Source organism: Lupinus angustifolius, chromosome LG20, assembly GCF_001865875.1.
Source record: "Lupinus angustifolius cultivar Tanjil chromosome LG20, LupAngTanjil_v1.0, whole genome shotgun sequence".
NCBI lineage: Eukaryota > Viridiplantae > Streptophyta > Magnoliopsida > Fabales > Fabaceae > Lupinus > Lupinus angustifolius.
This window is the reverse complement of record NC_032028.1, coordinates 5,715,351-5,737,391: the sequence shown is the minus strand read 5'-3', so window position 1 is coordinate 5,737,391 and position 22,041 is coordinate 5,715,351. Positions and strand designations below refer to the sequence as shown.

Genomic DNA, 22,041 nt, shown 5'->3' with positions numbered 1-22,041 from the left:
CTTAAATCTTGTGGTCTACTATAATAATATTATAAAGGTAATATCACCATTTCTCAATTCATTACTGATGCTAACCAAATCAAAATCAAAGACATTAGACACGAAAATGAAAGAAGAACACACTTATCCGATTGTTGAAATTTAGTCATAACATATCACTTTCTTCCAAAGAAAATGTGAGCCATTTTTTGGTTAGATAAAATATAAATGGTTGGCAGATGGAAAATTATTACTCGTATATATTTTGAGTCAAGTTAAGATGATTGAGTTTCCTTTTAAAAACAATGATGATGATTTTGAATTTGACTTTAGCACTCCTCAGTTTTCTTCTTTTCCTCCACTTAGATGTGCCGGTGTCAACTTAGTGGAAATGGAAATATAAAAAAGGAATAATTTGGATTTCAGTCTTTGAATATAGTCATTTAGTCAATATAACATAAGAGTAAGACGCACTCTCCACTTACTTTCAAATAGCACCATGTTGATTGTTTATCAGTGCTGAGGATGTTATGAGAGAAGATGCTCCCTTGTGAAATTTAAGATATTCAAAATTGTTTATTTAAATCATATGATTCGTTTGCAGTTGAGTTTTGAATGAATAGGAAGGAAAATGAAAGGTTTTAGAGTCATAAAATGCATTTGTGAGATAACTTTAAAAACTCGTCTTTCTATTATTTTCTCTCCAAAACTAAACTCACTCCATTAAGTGTATCAATGTTTTCATTGGCATCTCCCACAATGATAGAATGCAAACACATTCGAATTTTTTATGCCATTGTAAGGATGCACCTATTTCATGGTTGCTGCAGAGTGATTGTCAGGTATAAAAGGAAATAAAGAATATTGATACAGCACGCAACATATGAAAGGCAAAACTACTAGACCAACAGGTATCAATCATATAAGAATAGTTTCTTTGGAATACACAATCCCATGTTCAAAATTTAACAAAATATACCTACTTAAACATGCCTTCATCTCATGCATTATCCTTAGTACTAGAAACCTTAGTGTTTTGCTCTTGCTGTTCATTCACAGCAGTTAGTTCCTCAGCAATGGGCTCATCTGTTGAACTAGGTTCCTTTTTAATCTCGGACTCAAATTCCTTCGCTGCCTACAAGATTCAAAAATCTAATAAGTAACCTATTAAGGAATGAAAAGAAAATTTAAATGTTAATAGATGATAATATGGCATTATGGCAATGCTAATTTGCTAAGAATTTTGGCCATTTATGAACATGATGAATGCTGAGTTTATGCATAACCCACATCTGATGAAGCATGAAGATTTGGAGATTAATGCAAGTTAACATCAAAGGTATGCAATACTTATACAGTGTGTTTTACAACCTCCTTAGTTTCTTGAGAGACCATGTTCTATTTCCTTCCCCGTTTCTATATTATCATATTTTGGTTTTAACTTTAAGATAGCATGCCATTAACACTAATGAGAAAACCATAATACCAAGAAACCAAACAAAATATGTGGCATTACAATCAGTCTACTCAACATGAACAGTTTTTTTGGGCGGGTTGGGGGAGCAGAAGTATAGAGACACTCATGAATTCTTGCTCTGTGCAACAGCATGCCTATAAGTCCAATGAGTGGTATGTAAGGTTACATAGTGACTCCAACAAACAACTTGAGCCTCCTCTTTGTATGTATTCCCCCGAAGTTTCATGTTAAACAAGGTGCAAATCCTGTATCAAGATCTCTAATAGCACTGGAGCATACTAAATGAGAAATATTGTGTTTATAGATATGAACACTAAAATTACAATTGTGGAACACTGACTATAGAACCCTTTACATCTCCACTCTAGTTATTTGAGAGACTTTGAACTCTCCCTTACTCCCTCTCCTTTCAAATACAAGAAATGAATGCCATCACCCCTCCCATCTAATGGTCTTATAACCACTCAGTTGACAACCAACTAACCCCATCTGTCCCACTCTAATAGTTAACTACTGTTATTTCTTTTAATCACACATTAACAATTATGACATACAGAATAGATGTTAATCCCTGTGCTATGCTATGCTATGATCAAGTATCTAACAATCTAACTTAGCCAACGGAGGGAAGCTGGGTAAATCAATAGCCAGAAGAAAAAACACATAATCAGATTGGACAGTCAACATATGAACAACTTGGCTCTAAATATTGTTTCTCACACTCGAGTTTATTTTAAATATATAATTATTATATGTTCTGAGATGACTTATACTCAATGGCAAGGCGGTTTCCTTCTTCCAAGATCTTTTAAACTATATCGTGCTGATTGAACGAGAAATGTTGAGGCATTTTGTAAGAAGTCTAAGCCAAGCCTCCTGAAAGATGCTTCATCCAGGTCCAAGTGAGTGACTTCCAAACTTCCAATCATGCCTTGGGTGCACAGGGAGTACGGAACATTTATGAACTTGATAGCTAAAATGTACATGTCTAAAGAATATAGTTAAGACTTACAATTTTGGAAGCGGGGCCATTTAATGCTTTGGAGGGTGAGTTTGTTTAGTGGGTTGTACTTTTGGGCTTTACTTGATGTAATAGTTTGTCCAAAATGTCATGGCAATTTGGAATCCTAACATTCAAGTTTTATATACCCTTTAACTTTGCCTTAACCCATCACTTGACAATTTCCAACTTAGATATCATCAATTGGTCAAATAATATCAATAGGAAATCTTCCAAATGGCATCCGTGGATCCACAGTAATTAAAAGGTAACCCTTTGTATGGAGTCCCCCTGATGAGGAGCTACTGCCTTTGTTACATGAGGATGCTGCTGGTGTCCCTCATATGTCATATGAGAGCTTAGCTTTTTTTTTCTGTTTTGTTCTTTGTGCTTTCCCTTTCACACACAAAAAATAGGATTGGGAATGCTACAAATGCATTTGGTGTATGTTTAAAGAAGATTAATGTCCTCCACTCAAGTTCCTATGTTAGGAGTCCCACATTGAGTAGAATAGCAAACTCGATGTGGTAAGTCATGAGGCTCTCCCACCTAATAGACTAGTCTTTTGGAGTGGTCTCTCCTCATGTACTTAAGTCCTAACATCCTACCACAAACTTATTTGATTTACCAACGACAGAACATGTGACTAAAGAACAACACAAACCTAAATTGATTTACCTACATTGATACACGATATTGTTAGTCGTCGGTTAGTGTGTGCAATGTATAAACAAAACATTGAGGCCAATTTAACAAGAAGTGAGAATCATCTAGTAATTGTTAATTCATTTCGAGTTTTTATGTGAGTCAAAGGGGGAATTATTGCTTCCCCTTCGAGTAAGGGAGAAAGACTCCAAATGAATTAACATATTCACCAAATGATTCTCATTTCGCATTACATTAGCCCCAATGGCTTATTTTTATACAGTTTACACACTAACAATTATCATATAACTATCCGTTTAACCAATATCTAGAAGAAACTCGATTTACTTAAGCATGAGGCCCTAGGTTCAATCCCTAGATTCATATGTATTTCTAATCATCTATGAGGTAACAACATTTCAAATCATCATATACTAATACTACCCCTTCCCTTAAGAACCAAACAATTCAAATCAAGTAGCTTCTACATATTAAATTTCCCTCACCAAAACAAAATTGACATCACTAACACTAACTACAGAGCACAAAAATTCACTAAAAGCGGGTAAAGGTGAAAAATTAAGTGAACACCTGTTGGAAGCTCTTAATGGTTTTTCCAAAGCTGCGACCAACTTGTGGCAAATTCTTAGGTCCGAAAACAAGGGCAGCAACACCAGCTATAACTGCTAGCTCCGGAACACCGAGTCCAAACAAAGCGTTGCAAACGAGAGACTTGGTTCTAGCGTTTTGGATTCTACTTCTTCTGGTAATGATACTCATATTTTCAGATTTCAAGAAGAGATTTGTGTTGGTAGCTGAGAAGGATAATGAGGATGAAGAGAAATGAAGCTTTTGTGGAATTGAAGAAGGAGAATGAAGAGGAAGGGTAAGAGAAGCGGTTATCATCTCCATGATTTTGGTTTCAATTTTTTGTTTCAACGGAAAATGTCGTCTACCTTCTTCAATAAGAGATTGGATAATATAAAATCTCAAGCATGTGTTTTCAATGGTTTACTTTCCTTTCCTTGACCCAATATTACATTATTGATAAGTTTTTTAATAATTTTTTATACTCTCATTACATAGTTCATTTTTAATCAATATCAACTTAAATAAAATAATACAAATAATTTATATTAGTAGGTACAAGTAAATGATGTTCATTGTTTTTTTCTTCTTTTTAATGAATTTTTAAGGAAAATTTGTGTGTAAAAATATATTAATAAAAAATAATTTTGAAATAAATATACAGTGTGACAAATAGGGTATCTGAATTATGATGATTCAATGTGAAATTATATTCACAAGAATTTTTTTTTTATTTCTCACAGGTATCCTCACATGAGAGAGAATCATGTCCGAGCCAGCACAAAAATATTTTCTTATGATTGAACTTAATATTAGGTTTTTATTTGATTAAAATTAAACAATATTGTCTTTGCCAATTTTTATTAAACTATTTTAAGTAATATCACATGAATTAAGAAATATTAATATTATTAATATGTTAAAATTTGCCAATAATTATATATAATTTTCCAAACTTGTCTTTCATAATGAACTCATTTACCATTTTTTCTGCTCATTTAGTTTTTACAGCACTGGTTAACATTCGGATGAAATAATAATAACTACCCATTCATCCAATCAGTATGGCAACTAATGCAAGAAATTATGACAAACACTCATGCAGAAACTAACGAAAATTTCTCATCTCAATGACTCAATCTAGTTAAAATTAAGTGTTGTTTTCTTCATTTATTTTTAAAGAAATAAACCTTTGTATTTTATTTGTTGGGTATAAACCATCAACTAGCAGGACACCATACGCGACAACCTAATCCAGATTCAAGTTGGCACGACAAGGATGGTACTGACAAATACTTAAGGATAAATCTAGTTTAACAATCAACCAATTAAACAAATATATATATATATATATATATGAAGGTGCTCCCACTAGCCTCAGGTATTGCATGCTCCATTAAAATTACATTATATAAACTGATTTATGATGTATTCAAGAAGAATAGGCCATTACTTACAACTAACAGAAATAAGTGTTTTAGAATAATTTCCTAACCGCTGCATCAATTTGGTTTGTCAACTACTGCTGCTCTCCGTTGGAAGATGGTCCAGTAGAATCGACACCACCACGAATCCGCTTCTGAAGATGTTCCAAGCTAGCCACCCGGTGCAAGGAAGCTGGTTGACCAACCTTGCTCCCTACAGTCACTGCTGCAGCAGCATTCTGCTGCACATTTTCAATTGAAGAAGGAATGTCCCCCAACCCATTATTGATCACTCTCATGTCATGACTGGGTATAGGATTATTAGATGTGGGTTGTTGATAAAAGTGATGATTCGGGTTATTATCATGCACAGGGACAGCTGCATCGGCTGATGTGTCAGACGGACTTCCATCAAATGAAGGCATGTTCATGGTTGATATATCAGACATGGCATGAAACATTGGGTTCAACCCAGTAATTCTTTTTACAGTTTCTTCAGCCATCTTCACCTAAAATTGAGAATAACAATGAAGGAAATGGCAAATATGTCAGATCTTTGTCAATAGACATCAACCAAAATTACTTTCCTTTTAATTTAGTTTAACCCTCTACACTATGGAAAGGATATACTGATAAGGCTCCATTCCTCAGCTTGCTAGTCAAACATAGGGAACTTATTAGAAAGATGCACGACTGAAAATCGGGGCACGACAGCGCCAATAGGTTTAGTTAATTCCAAGTCGCTATATAAAGCATGGTTTTACCTTTGCTCTTAATGTTTCAACATCAGCTTTCAATACTCTGTTGTCAACAGCAGATTCATTGTACTTATGGCTGACATCAGTAAGGCGCTTTAACAAGGAAGAGTTTTCACCTCGTAATTGATTCACCTAAGATAAGATGAGATCAGAATATATACACATCTTTCTCTGGGAGGACTAACAAAGAAAAAGAAGAGGGGACAAAAGGAGTCAACTCTAAAATAGAATATACACACCTGTGTCTCCAGATCGGTTAAATGAGCCTGCTTTCTTCTTCTTGAGCGTCTGGCTGACTCCCTATTAGAAAGCATCCTGAGAGATAAAAGTCATTAAGCATTGAAATAACCAAAGCAGAGGTTATCCCTGAATTGAACAAATGAGCATTTTACAATAACAGAGAGTACTAATCCATTTTATTAAAATAAAAATAAGAAAATAACTCTTCAACTTACTGGATAAACTATGAAGGGTATAGCATAATCACTATAAGAGTAATGCTAAACCCTTTGTTCATAAGAGTTCTGGTAATTTGCATCAGAGTTTTATAGAAAAAAGATACTCCAGATGCAGCCACATCAACAGTTTGTTCACTATTGAGAACCCATTTTTTTGGGTAAGCAGCATTATTATCACTTCTCAAGATCTAAAAGACACATGGTGAAATTTTGTTTGGAGGCAAATCATTGAGTTTATCTAGCAGGAAATCAAACTGAGAAAACAAATGTCTAAACCATTTCAAAAGTTAATTATATGATCTTACAATTAACTCCCAAGTGTATTTAAAAGAAGCACTAACAAGTTTTGTAACAAACTCGGTCAATTATGAGACAATTGTTACCTCCTTACTCGTTTTACATCAGCAGGGTCCATGTTATCATTCATGTCTGTCTCTCCGTCCATGTCCTCGTCATCTGACAGTTCTCTTGATGATCCACTTGTTGATGGCCTGATGGCAACAGAGGGTTTCTTTTGCATGGCAGGTATAGAAGGAATCCCAACTGGTGCTTTGGCATCTTTCTCTTGCAATTTAGGTGGGTCACTTCCAGAAGGACCAGAACCTACATAGACAGATATATTTTACATAATTTAGTACATGTTATCTATATTAATTATTAAGCAATGTTTTTAAAACCGGGACAGGCACAGAACAATTGAAAGTACTGGTTCATGATTCAATATTTCAATGGTTCAACCGTGGTTGAACTGGTAACAAATAAATACATATTTTGTTAATTTTAAAAATAACTTCTTTATCAACTATCGTGGGATACAATTATATTAAAGGAAACATGAGGTAAAAAATAACCCATTAACAAAAGCAGTACCATAAAATGCATCCATGATGTATAATAAGAGCTAATTTAGTTTGGGCTGAAGATTAGAAAATGTCAAATTTTAACTTCAATGCCATTTAAAAACCCAAGATCCATTGTTCAGATCAACCTCTCGAGATGTGTTGATATCAAAAAGAAGTCATACTACCACCGCTGTTCAGCTTAACATTCCATTTTTTCCGAAAATGTCAGCATGATGGACCACTGAAACAGGTTGCTTGGCCGGTTTTTACCAGTTTACGAGGTTATTTACTGATTAGGCCAGTTCATAACCGGTTTTATTGAAGAAATGGACCGGTACTAGGTCCAGTCCTTTTTTAAAACACTGGTATTAAGAGAGAGAGAAGAAAATCAGCAACTAAAGCTTCTCAAGAAATGACTAAACAGCTCCGTGAATGAAAACAAAAGCTTTCGGATTAAAACAATTTTATAGACAGATTTATGCATTCAACTTCTGAGTTTTAATAGCCAGTAATCTATTTTACATTTAGCATTCAGCCTACTGCACTGTACTTACTGAATCTGTACTGCTATCAAACTTCTTTCATACATGTGATCTACTTCCACCAATAAATCTTCTATGTTTGAATTCATATATGCAAAAACTTGAATAAACACATCCTCATGCATTTTAGCAATTCAAACCTGTAAAATTAGGCTGAGGTCCAGGTTGAGAAAGATTAGACAGTGGCTGTGGTACACTGTCAGGAAAAGTGGCTTGATCTTGAGATTTGATCAAAGACCCCTATTTCAATGAGCAGAAGCTAATTAGATATGGGCCCAATGCACAGTGGAAAAAGATGACAGGTGTGGGAACAGTAACCAAATTGTTAAACAAAACTGTAAGAGTAAATGCAATTTGCAAGGATATGATAGAAATGCAAATAGCCGAAAATAAATCAAGGTGGGTGAAGTGAATTGTAGACAATGTCAACAAATATATATATACATACATATATATATATATAACCATTAACCTTTTTATGCTACTGTGAGCCCTTCATGTGGATTCTTCATTCTGTATAGCTATTGGTTGAAAGAACACAGCCATTTTTCAGCTGAATCTTAGAAGGCTTTACCGGTTAAGGCCAACTGGTCAAGAGCACCAGGAAGGACTAGCACTGGATACGTAATATCTTCCTGAATATTGAAGTGTGCTAGGCATAAAGCTAGGATTCTTAAAACTAAGTTCGGAGGTTTGAAACCCAATTTTTTGAAAAAATATTTCAGCACCTTCAACATCTCCAAAAGTCAGTTAGTTATAACTAAGTTTGGAGCCGAAGTCTTGGTTGAAAAAGTAAGAATTCCCATTTCTCTGTTCATCAGAGCACAGTTTAGATTTTACACTATTACTCTAGCCATAATACCCTTAGAGAGTTGATCGCTGCCTTATCCTTTTTCAAGGTTCATATCACCAATTCGATAAAAATAATTTTGATAAAAGCATCAATTTGATAGTTACGCATCTATGTGTTACTTAGATTAACACAGTAACACTATCCAAACAAAATTCATTGTATCAAAACTATTTTTACCAGTAAAGCATCCCAACTTAAACCAATTACTAGTTCTGCAAACCCACTTTTAATCTAGCGTAAGTCTAGGCTAACCAAAATCCAGTAAATAGTTGGGCATCAATATGATATATGTTGTCTTAAAACATTTTGCTTTTGGAAGTCAAAGGACCAACTGACTTTAAAGTATTTTTATTCTCAGAAATAGTTAGTTAGTTACTGCCTACCGCCTACACTATTAGAGGTTTAGTGCTCACCTCTAATTTTTGCTACTAAAACTACATGCTTCCACGAAGACTTGGCTTTTTATTGATTTATAGGTCAAAATTGTGACAACCAAAAATGGACTCAAAGGTAAAGTGAATAGACATACACATTTCCACTTTCTTCCCAGGAGCGCTGGTTTAATTTTCAAAATGAAACTCGAAGAAGCTAAAAGATAAATTAGAGTGATTGGAAGAGCTTGTGAAATTTATCAGAGAAATTTATAAAATGACCGAAAAAGAGCTTCTAGGAAGATCAATAGCTCTTCTGATAAACATATTTTGGCTTATCTTATCAAATAAACACATACGCAAATGTTTGGAAGAGCTTGTGAAAATAGTTTACAACCTTCTTATAATCTCTTTTTAACTTATTCTATTAATTTTAACCCAGACATTTATAAAATAAGCTAAAAGAGCTTAGAGACGATCATTAGCTCTCAGGATAAGTGCTTACTGAATAAGCTATTCATCGAAACAGTGCCATTAATCTCAGACTCGGAAGAATCACAACCCAGTAAAAATACCATGCAACCAAAGCAAATACAAAAACTAATCAAGGCAAAATAAATTTTGGATTTTTATAAACACCCAAAAACAAAAATTAAAAATAAATAGTTAGATGCTCAAAATCAACACGGAAGTCAGATCCAAATCTAAACCAATGAAATCGTTTACTTAGCATAAACGCCGCAAAATTTCACAACCCAAATTCTATCACGGAAAGAAAACAAGACCAAGAAAAATTACCCTGGCAATGGCAACTGCAGCGCATGCGAGATTGAGCTTGCTCTTAAGGAAAGCTTGGTACTCCTCTGAACCAACGGGCCCAGGAGGAGGAACAGAAATCGCATTTTGCAAAACGACATCGTTTTTCTGAAGGAGCGTGGTGTCCACGCTCTGTGCACGATCCAGTTTAGATTGGTGGCTATTGGTCTCGACGAGAACGACGTCGTCGTTTCGATCAGCAACGGATGAAGAAGAAAGTGGAGATGTTGCGGATGTTGCTTCTTGAAGGAAACGCTGGAAGGCCCACTCGGAAGCGCTGCGATTCATCTTAGAAGATTCGTCGGCGCCGCCGGAGGAGAGGGATGAGGGAATCGCCGGCGACCAGAAGTGGTCGGCGATTTCGCCGACTGAGAAGACACGATCCATATTTGTTGGATTTTCGATTCTGTGTGATGCGATTTGTGGAGGTGTAGAAAACGAGAGGGGAAGGGTGTATCGGTAAAATATATCACACTAGCAGATTGAATATTTCAATTTTTGTCTTCGTGTGTCAAGTTGTAATTTGCAACTTGTGAGTGAGAACAAAACGTGACCAACAACAAAAAGTTTATTTTATTGTTTATAACTATAATCTTAGTGTGTAAAGTTCCAATTTGCAACTTGAGTGAGAACAAAACGTAACTAAAAAACTAAATTATTTGGTTAAGTGGTGTTCTACTAAATTTTGAGATAATTAAAATGTTACATTTGATTCGAATGAGCTATGTTGGTTAGGAACAATACTTACTAACTATGAAATGAATTAGTTACTTAACTACTAGGGATTAGTTTATTAACAAAAAGGGTATGAAATATTTTTAGTAGTAGAAAAAATTTGACTAATAAATAAGTTGATTTTATTTTGAGTAAATTAAGCTCATACATCAAAGCTCCTTAATTTATGTATATACATTATACACTCATTAATTTTTGTAGAAGAAATAATTATAATTATTTAAAAATGACGATAAATGTAATTAAATTAAACAAAATATAATATATTATGAACACAACTCCAAGTAATAAATAAATCAATATTTCTTTATTATTTTTAGTTCGTTATAATATAATATAAAAGTGACTCGGATAATAATAAAGAGACATTGACTCTATCACTTTTGGATTTGTCTTCATCATATAATATATTTTGTCTAATTTAATTATACTTATAATCATTTCTTGTTTAAAAGATCATAATTATTTATTATGTGTGCGTAATTAGTGTAATATATATATGGATAATTTGTGTAGATAAAAAAATTATTATTTGTATAATTCAACTAAAACTTTTATTTTATAATTTATTAAAGTTTTATTATATTTTCCTAAGATGTTTTTGCGTTACTTTTTTGATGAAGCTGCTAATTGTTCAAACTGTAAAGTTGATTTGGCATCCAAGATTCAATTTTCTAACACATGGATCTTACCTAGAAGGTGGTGTAGATGCCACCTGACTTATGATATGGATTCCAAACCCTCCTAATATAATCATCATATTTGAACATGTATGCTTCATTTTGATTTTCTTTATGGCTTATTAGAGGTGGGAAAAGCTTACAAAAATTCTCTTACATTTTATATGTTTCGCAAGTATATATTGTAAATAATTTTTTTCATAATTATTATTTCTTAAACTTTAATTATTGATGGAATTGGTCCCTACATGTACATATAATTTTAATTTGAGTTTAAAATCTATGCACTGACATTTATACTGTTAGTACATCACCCACCATTGATTTGTATTACTTTTGTTTGACAGTCAATGATATTTAATAAATCAATAGTAGATAATTTGTTGACAGTGTAAAAAAAACTTACACCGTTAGTATATACGTATTAAAAAAAATTAAATTACCAACAATAAAATTAGAATTCATACATGAAATGAGTAAACAATCATCATACAATTAATTGTTATTATTTTAGTTGTTTAGTGCAATTTATAGATTTAGTTATCTAAGAATTCATGAAAGTAATTTTATTTCCCTTTTATAAATCATGTGTATTTTACACAAAAGTAATCAAGTTCAAGCCAAAACCTCAAGGTATTAGTTTCACGGGTCTTTCCTACTTATAAATTATTTCGCTCCTCCACACATATCTAATGTAGGACTTTACACTTGAATAAACTCAACATGTACTTTGATGAATGCTTACAATATCTAATATGTTAATTACAATTTCATTATTAGTAATTTAAAATTGTATGTATATATTTCAACAATAATGAAAGTTTAATGAGTAACTATGAAGAAAAAATAAGTTATGTTATCTACTTACAAAACACATAAAATTTAAGAAAAGTTTATAAATTTTTAGTAAAAGTTTTATACTCTACAACTAGACAAACAATTTAATGGCTTCAATAAAATGATAGACAAGGCAATCTAGTTAGTCGTGGAAAACGAATTCTCACATAGGAGACAAAACGTGACCCACGTGATTTATATAGATTTAGTATAAAATATTTCATTATTTAAATTATTTTTTATAAAAAAAATGATGATTAAACATGAATATTACATATTTCAGGTAAATATCAGTTGTTGTGATGGGAGAAAGGAGAATAATAGTATAATTGTTGACTATGATGATTTTATTTAATAAAAATGTAATATATATATTGTTAATGTTAAGATTTATACATAATTATTTATTATATGTATTTATGTTCTTTTAATAACCGCTAGTGTAAAATTTATATAGAATAAACTACATATGTGACTTTCATGAGTTCTACTCTCAACCTTAACCTAGGGATAACAAAAAAACCTGTACTTGTGGGTATATGCAGGTAAAATCCATACGGGCACACGTGTGAGTCACAAATAGTACCCGCAGGTATTATAAACAGGTTTTTAAAAATTCTCGTAGTATATACGAGCGGGTACGGGTATTATGATACTTGTGTCTGCGGCTACCTGTTATTTATATGATTAATATATTATATTTAATTAAAATTAAAATTACTTTATTCTAACATTCATTACACTATGTACATTTTTTTCCTTTTACTCTGTTTACATATTTTATTGAGTTTGGTGATGAAACACCCTACAAATATTATTACATGTGTAGAAACACACATGTCTTACAAAGAAAATATATACTTTTTGTTAAGGAAATGAGAACAAAAAATCACACAAATAGAAAACACCAATAAATTTAGCATTTTTTGTCAAACATTCAATCAAAAGGTACAAAAATAATTAAGTTTTATCTCATTTGAAACATAATAGAAGTAAAAAATTAAAAATTCATTTATAATATAAGAAATTCGCGGTGTACCTACGGGTACCCAGAAATATCCGCACACGGATACCGGTACGAGTACGGACGGGTATGTGTGATGTTATCTTATTTTAAAACGGATAGCGGATAACTACTACACGTGTCTGTTGCCATCCCTACCTCAACCATTCATTATAACTATTCTAAAAATGTAACATGTTTAATATTTTCTCATTAAATAATTTAAAACAGAATTACAATAAGAATGAGACTATTGATATTGTGAATTACTTATCTATATTCCTTATTATTCAATTACGAATTTGTAAAATAAAAATTAAAAAATTAGAGGAATTATGATTGACAGTTTGTAATATTGATAGTCCCTCTCCTAAATTAAATGAATTAGACACCTGCCTAATACTAGAATGTTAAGAGAAGATATATTTTTATAATTTTATATTTATTTAATTCAAAAATAAATTGAAATGTAGATCACTAAAATTTTATTTGTTATCATCTTAACCCAATACTAAACCTTCTAATACTCCAACTAAATAAAGGTTATATAAATTGTTCAATCTATCATTTACATCTCCACAACCACAGCCAAACTTTTTCTTTCTTCTCTTGCAGCACCCAAAAGAATATGGAAGGAAAATGAGGATGATGCTGTTTTATCGTGTAGAGAATGGTCAATTTTCACTACAGTTGTAAAAGCGTGTCATGCTCATGGAGTCTTATTCGTCTATCATTGACAAATAAGATTTCATGCTAGTGTACTGACATTTAAATTATATTGAAAATGAAAATTGCGATATGGCTAAGGCCCAATTTTCTTTCTCATCCACTGTGGTCGGCCTTCTCTGCATCATCATAAGAATCCATATATCAAATTATCCACCTATAAAAATTCGAAGTCATCCAATCTTGATGTCTCTTCATCAAAACCAATCTACATCAACGATATTTGAATATTATATGCTAGATGCCTAGATATATGCCTCTGCTTTGAATTACATCATATGCCTAGTCAAATAGTGTACCTCTCAAGTTGTTGATAAGTGGTTTTGTGCCAATATCTCGCTTCCACAAAATGGGGTAGTAGTAATGAGATCTGGATAGATTGGGATCAGGTTTATGTTTACTCAACTCCGAATCTCAAATCAAAAACTTGAATTTGAACTCGGTAGAGTTGAAATTAATAATATTATCTTTGAACCCGTCGGATTTCAGGGAACCTAAACTTGACGAAGAACCCGAAAAACATAAGACATCTTGCATTAACAGAGAATATAAAAGCAAGCTTCATCTTAAGCTAATAGCTATGTTCTCCATTTTATGATAAGGACAAACACCACAGAGTTTAACAAATGACAACAAAAATAACACATCCTGCATCATCGTCATTTCACTAAGTGAATCTTTATAATAGAGGCAACTCCAATACGATGTAGGACAACAACTGCATCACCAAGCTTACAAAGTCTGTTTACTGAAACACTCCTGAACGTAGAAGAGGTGACATTTTTGGACATAGCCCCTTTTATAATTCTATGAATATAACAAAACTAGGGTTGGAGAATATCTATTCATTTATTCAATTTATTAATTGGGATGGGTTCGGTGTGAGTTTGAGGTAGGATACCACAGGTACCAAACCCAAAAATTAATATAAGGTAAAACCCAAACCCAATGATAATAAGTTTAACTCATTAAATTTGGATTAGGTTCGAGTGAGTATTCACGAGTTCAGTTTTCATTACAATCCTTAAAAGTATCTAGTTATAAGCAACAATAAATCATACAACAATTAGATTTAGTTAATCATAAAAACTGATAATGAAATATAAAAGCATATCTATGTGTCTCAAAGTATTTCCTTCTTTTATAAACTCAAATTCATTAATAATTTGAAGTTGTATTTTGATTCAATTAAACTTTACGATAAAAATTACTGTGTAATAATTAAGGAAAAAATATATATAATTATATCAATGTTACAAAATAACATATTAATATAAAATAACAATAATTAAGGACAAAATATGAAAAAGAAAGAATATATATTCATCTAAAGTCAGAGGAAGAGCTTAGTTGAAGTAGGTGGGGGCAATTTCCCCCTATATTATTTTTTTTCCAATTTCTATTTAAATTTGATTTTACTTTTTTCAAATATTTTTTTTATTTTTTTTGTAAATTGTGTTATCCTTCTAAAATTTATAGATAATAGATAAACTTTTTTACATGTGTAAATGTTGATATTGTATATAATATTTTTACTTCATTTGAATTTAATGATTTTACACTTATGAAATATATTATAGGATCAGAGATTGTATTTGTCGAACTTTGCAACAAAAGTCTTAAGATTCTATGGATTTTATATACCATTTAATATTTATAACATATGTATTTTTGTGCAAAAATCTACCCTGTGGATTTTAATGCGAGTTTACTAGAAGATTTATTTGAAATGTCAATTTCGATGTTTTATTATTGATGTTGTTAGCTATTCATGTTTGAAAAAATCTCAATCATCCATGGATTAAATGCAACTTTGACGATACGAGAAAAGTACATGCATATTATTTACTTGATTGAGTTATTCATTTTATCTCAACTATTTTGGTTTAGCTACTAAATGAATATCATTTTCAACAATGAACACAATCAAACAAAACTATGTAGTAAAATAGAAGATGAATTTCTTGTAGACAACGTGATGATTTATATCAGTGTTGTTAAAACGGTTTCATACCGGCCGATTCAACCGGTTAACCGGTCCCAATAGCGGTATGATACAATTATATCGATCATGCAATCATACCAGTCAAAACCAGCCGGTTATCATTTGAACATTACCGATCATACTGGCTGATTTTTATGTATAATTAATTTTTTAATGAAAATAAAAAAGTATTGGTTTTTTATTGATTTTTCAACATGTTAATATATTATATATGTATATCTAATTTCGCTAGTATACGGTTTAATTAGCAAGTTGAACCGCTACACCATTATACTAGTATGTTGACCGATTTGATGATCGATACAGTATTAATAACACTGATTTATATTGAAAAATAAATAGCTGCAATTTTAACATTAATTTAATCATTAATGAATTGAAGCTTTTAACAAAGAACAACATTTTAAATGAAAGTGCATTTTTCTTTAAGGTATTTAATTGTTAATTTTCTATTTAGAATTAATATTTTATTTTAAAACTTTAAATAATTATTTATTTATTACTCAATTAATCTTAATTATAAATTATAATTAAATATTTTTATCTCTCTAAACTTTAGATCAAAATTCGCCCATATCTTAAATTTCCTTATTCATTCTTTTAAAAACTTAAAATCATTCTAATAAATGAATGAATTTGGGGTAAAAGTTAAACTATTACCTAGAACGAATAGTTTCTCTTTTGTTTTTTTTTCATTCACAAATCTCCACTTTTGTACAATTTAAAAAACAAGGGGAGGAATATTGACCTTCATATGTTACTTCCACTACTCTCTACAATATTAAACCAAAATGCATTATTATGAGCAAAACCATCTTGTTACTCCCCACTTTACATATTTTACTTAAATATTAGTATAATTTCTAAAGCAAAGGAAAAAATCACAGTATAAGTTTGTTTTATTCGGGGACATCAATGATCTCTCGTTTAGTAGTGGTATTATTTTGTTATAAAAATATAAACTATGATGATTGCATAAGGAATAATATAGAATTTATCTTTTGTTCCACAATATGTGACACTTCATGTGCCATAAATTATAATTATTTAAAGAAATACATTTAAATTAAAAATATAATTATTAAATATTTTTTACTCCAATTATATCTCATAACACATAAAATAATATATGGTAGGACATAAAATATATTCATAAGTTTCAATATCTTAACTACAAGGCAACAATTTCTACATAGTTAGTGAGAGGAAGCTGCCATGGCTGGTGAGATAGGATTGCCAACATGGTATGCTGCCTCTTTTGACAATTTTCACATAGGAGGATTTATTTATTCATCTTAATCATCAATTCTAAGCAAATCAAATAGTTTGAATTAGTAAATAAATCTAAATTATTAAATATTTATAGAATTAATAGATATGATGAAGCATAAATTTAAACTCTTTGAGTAAATGGATCTCCACTCATCTTTAAATTTTGATAAACCAAGCGTCAATTCATTGTTCCTTCAAGTGGCAACCATTTTCACAATTATACCTAAATGGAACAACTTTTCTTAACAAAATTAAGCTAACTGTGTTTATCTCTATCTTAACTTTCTTCTTTATCTTTACGCACATCTTTAAAAAACTTATATAACAATCAAATCATAACTTCAACTTGTCAGAACCTGTTTGTTAAAATGAGATTGTTTTAATATATTTTTGTCTCTCCTTTGTTTAGTTTTTATTTTCTCTTAACTTGGCCCTATCTTTTTTATTTCCAATTGTTTGGCGCTTTTTTGTAATCATGATAGAGGTAGAAAGATTTACATATAAGCATGTTATCATTTACTATTTATCTGTTTTACTTTTATTTAAGAATCAATAATAATTAAAACTTTAAAAGTGAACAATAGATGATGTAGTACAATATAAAGAACTCTTACACAATGCATACATGTTTTTCTCTTGACATAAGAGTGTAGTATTTATGTACTAACAATGCAAAAAGATTTATACATAATAATTAAAGTATAATATTTATATAATGATAGATTAAAGATTTGTACACAAATTGTACAACCTTTAATAATATTTTGTATTAGTTTTATTTAAGAGTATGTGATGATTGAAAATGAAACATCGAATAATCCAATGATAATATAAAAAACATGTTTTTCTTGTTACTCTTTTTCTCTCTCTTCACACTGTAATCGTGCACCTTCTTGTGATGGTTTGCGATGCCGAACCGTCGTTACCCCGTATACTCCATTGGGCCAGATAGCTATGATGAACATGGGCTTGTGGTTCTAATAGTAACTTAGGACCTAAACACATTCTTAGTTTTGTCGACCCCTAACACCGAAAGGGAATAATACGGGCTGAGGCTGGAAGCTGGTCGTTATTTTATAAGGGAGTTTCTTTTGTTGTCAACCAATGTTCTTTCTTTGGGCCATCCTTCCAAATAAGGGTGTGTGTAACTTTGTAAGATGAGTTTAACTTAAACCTAAACTTGCCTAATAGTTAGGGTGCTTGGGTTCAAACTCGACCCAATATGGAATACAACAAAACAATGTGTCAATTTTAATAATATGCATAACTAAATAATAAAGTTAGAGAAATAAGAAACTAAAACAAAAATATGTTATATAATATATTTAAAATAAAAATATATATACAAATAGATAAAGCAAAAATATTCTGATGGTTGTGAGGATGGAATAATTTTAAATTGCATAATTTATCCTTTACATTTTCTGTTAAAAATATATTAGAGGTTATTTTTGAAAGATAGTCATTGGTTAGGAAGTTAGGAATTAGCAAATTAGTTACTTGTTTTCCAAGCTTTCTTTTCATCCTTTTCCTTATATAAATAAGTTATATTGACTCACTTCTTATTAATTTAATTCAATAAAAATAATGAGAGATATTACATTTCAATGGTGACTTTTGTTCTCCTTTCTTTCTTGCTTCTTCAAAGTTTTTCTTTATCTTTTCATTAATTTCTTGTTTCATCAAGAAGATCTCTCTTATCCATCATTCTTACCATGTTTTAACATTTTCTAAGATCAACATTTGTATTTGGATTCAAAAATTATAAAAATTGACAGATGTCTAATGTAATTGTTAGATAACCTCAAACACTGTTGTCGCAAAATTGTTCATTTATTTTTTAAAAAGTTACTTCCTCTATTTGTGTCTTTCTCATATATTGTCGGTTTATTTTATAAAAATAAAAGTGTGAAATGATAAAAAGAAAATGTAATGATAAAGTAGATAAAACACAAGAGTCTTTATAAATAAAAGCTGTATTTCTTAGGATGTGACCTTTTGTGGTAGGAAAATCGCTATTACCACACAGAAACTGATATCGTGTATACAATTTTACTTGTATGTTGCTTATACAAAAAATAAAATTCTCTAAAATAACAATAAGTAAAGCAAAAACTGTGACCCCAAATATAAGAGGCGTAAGGGTGACAATTGATACACATCATATCTCGACCACCTTGAAGATAGAAATAAACAAAACAAAATGGAAGCAAAAAAGTATTAGTATTGGGTTTCCTTGTTCAAAATTCAATGTCAGAACATCCCATTACCTCAAACAAGCTTCCTAATGGTTTTTGTTTGTTTATAGGTAATGATTACATAAAATGATAGAATAATAGTAATTAAGAAAAGCAAGGTGCATGATACACCCATGACGCATCCATTAGGTGGGATTTTCAACGGAGGAAACTGTATTCAAATGATAAGCAATTAAGCAGTCTGGTGTGTCACTTTAAAAAATGTAATGTATCATCTCCCTATAAAAATTATCCACTTTCAAGTTAGAATGAGTTAAGAATAATCATACTAGAAATATGCCCTTAAGCAACTAATGTTGGTTTAAGGTTCAATTTGTACATGTTTGATTCTCATTAAGTAAGTTTTTGGGTTCAAATCTTATGGATGAAAAATACATGCTGAAAGAGTTAGCCTCATATACCTGACCTATGATGTTCTCAGCTGAACATAATTGCATCCACTACAAGAATACTTATGAAAAATAAAATAAAAATACTAAAAATATACCCTTAAAATGAAAGCAAAGGCAAATGGGTCGTGTCCCATGTACTTTATATATAAAATTGTGAATGGTATCAAGTAGTATTAACAATTTGAACCTTAGGTGCATACTCATCTCCTCTAAACACATAGTTTTACACCATTAGTTCATCTTATTTAATTTGTATGTTCATTATTATGGGTTTTCAAATTGGTCATGAGGGTAACCTGGACTTAAAGTATAAAATAAAAAAATGTCCTTTAGCGCTCAACAGACCCTTCAGCAGCCCACGCCCACACTCTTTACATGAAATTATTGAGAAAACGTGGCATGACATCGAATAAACAATTTAATTAGTGGCCAACTCTATCGTGAGCTTGCATCATTTTTTTTGGGTTGAGTGACCTGTTTTGCTTTTGATTCTATAGCAGACGTTAGTTTACTCATTTTTGGCAAATACGCTTTTGTTTTCGCTTTCTTATATGCTTATTTGGGACATTGATGTTGGGAAACGAAGATATTTGTGTATCACGAAGCAACAACCCATGACAGTGAATAAAAAAAACCCCTTAAAAAGAATCAGCTTCTAAATAAATAAATGAAATAAATTTTTTGGTATTATCAATAATATTCTATTTACCTTCTATACGTTGGGGTGAGATTAATTTGTTCCATGCTTTTATTCAAATTTTTATTTTTATCTAAGCCAACACACACAGGCCGTCAATTTGGCCGTAATAAGGCAGGTAGGGCATGTGAGTATGGAGCATTAGGTTGGTACCTGCTAAACCATATGTACAATTATTGGTCGGGCATAAGGAATCAATCAATTTCCTTTTAAAGAATACCAAAACAATGTCTTTTGATATTAAAGAATTTGGTGTTTCAAATTATTAATTTATATTGTAACAAAAATATAGTTGTTTAATTAGATTTTAAATTTAATTATGTATTTTTGTTACGATTAAAATATTAAACCTATATGATTTAATGTTTTCAATTTATTTGTGATAGTAAAATCTTCCTTTCTAATTATTTTTTGGGTATAAAAATGAAAGATTGTATGCCTCCCAAAGAAATTGAACATGGGCACCACCGTTGCCACTTGCCAATCTCCCATGCCTCATGCTGATTATTTAATTGTGATTATATATTTTTATATTTCAAATATAAAATTATTAAATAATATTATTTAGTATTATCAGTTTTTAACTTTTTATTGTAAATTAAGTCAATCGGTTGAACAATTACCTACTAGTCCAACCAATATCCTTTATGTATTTGACAACATTGAGCTAAACATCCATTCATTTTACTACTACTGTATACCAGTATTAAAGATCAACTACCACTCCTATGTGGAATATAGAGGGAAGCAAATAAGTTAAACTAGTAAAAAAATTAGGGAAATTACATTAAGCCCTTATAAATTTTATATCTTTGATAAATAGGTATTGAACTATTTTTTCCTAATCAACTCTTAAATTTTGGTGTCTATATAAATATATTGTTAAAATTATTCATAAAAATAAGGAAATTGTTATAATCAGTTTTGTATTAGATACAAATTAATTGAAATTTTCTTATGGTGCATAAAAGTACTTTTTTAAGATAGTTTATTTTTTAATTTTATAATACGTATACCACTACTCAATAATATATTTTTATAGACAATTTTTTATATGAAAATAACATATACACATTACATATAGATTCGTTTGACAGTATCTCCTTAGCCAAAAAATACCTGAGCAATTTTAATGAAAATATATGTTTCTAGCTTCAGACTAAGAAAAATATATAGTATTGAAGATGAAGAGTTTTGCGGGAATACAGTTGAGAGCCTGAGATTGAAAAGAATAACATGTGAGCATTATTCCTATCGTGAATTTGATTGCAACAATTTATTATTATTTATGTGTAATTTAACAATATATTATACAGGAATCAATATCACCAATTGATAAAATTTAAAAATTAATTAGGAAGAAAAAATAGTTTATAATTTATAATTAAAATACACAAAATTTAGAGGAGCTTTACACACTTTTTTATAAAATTAAATCAGTCTGATCACGTTAACCGTTTACCTTTTTTACTCACTAAAACATAGTGCTCTAATAATAAAGCAACAAATAAGAATCAAAGGCAATGTGTATGTGTATCATGATTCTAACTTCGAAGTTGTGACCATATATTTTAGAATTGAAAATTAGTTTTTAACGGCATACTTTAAAATTTAACTGTTAGCATGATTTATGATTTAACATATACTTATAAACCTTTAACACAGTGCATTTTATTATTTATT

General features: G+C 30.8%; 2 protein-coding genes across 2 annotated transcripts; both read right to left on the bottom strand.

Annotated features, from left to right (window-relative positions):
• Positions 862-4,111, bottom strand: LOC109334959 (sec-independent protein translocase protein TATA, chloroplastic-like). The gene is made up of 2 exons (XM_019570953.1): positions 3,693-4,111; positions 862-1,114 (listed from the first exon to the last, which is right to left on the bottom strand). The coding sequence occupies exons 1-2, from the start codon at positions 4,011-4,013 to the stop codon at positions 980-982; spliced, it is 456 nt and encodes a 151-aa protein (XP_019426498.1). The 5' UTR covers positions 4,014-4,111; the 3' UTR covers positions 862-979.
• Positions 5,078-10,171, bottom strand: LOC109336411 (light-inducible protein CPRF2). The gene is made up of 6 exons (XM_019572995.1): positions 9,736-10,171; positions 7,854-7,953; positions 6,713-6,932; positions 6,111-6,186; positions 5,878-6,003; positions 5,078-5,622 (listed from the first exon to the last, which is right to left on the bottom strand). The coding sequence occupies exons 1-6, from the start codon at positions 10,138-10,140 to the stop codon at positions 5,209-5,211; spliced, it is 1,341 nt and encodes a 446-aa protein (XP_019428540.1). The 5' UTR covers positions 10,141-10,171; the 3' UTR covers positions 5,078-5,208.

Bases quoted from the DNA above. Each gene is read 5' to 3' on its own strand.
- LOC109334959 (XM_019570953.1), bottom strand. From the start codon at position 4,013: ATGGAGATGATAACCGCTTCTCTTACCCTTCCTCTTCATTCTCCTTCT. The intron at 1,115-3,692 runs GTGTTCACTTAA...TGAATCTTGTAG, and splicing joins CCATTAAGAGCTTCCAACAG to GCAGCGAAGGAATTTGAGTC.
- LOC109336411 (XM_019572995.1), bottom strand. From the start codon at position 10,140: ATGGATCGTGTCTTCTCAGTCGGCGAAATCGCCGACCACTTCTGGTCG. The intron at 7,954-9,735 runs GTAATTTTTCTT...TCATTGAAATAG, and splicing joins CTGCAGTTGCCATTGCCAGG to GGGTCTTTGATCAAATCTCA. The intron at 6,004-6,110 runs GTGTGTATATTC...ATCTTATCTTAG, and splicing joins TAACCGATCTGGAGACACAG to GTGAATCAATTACGAGGTGA.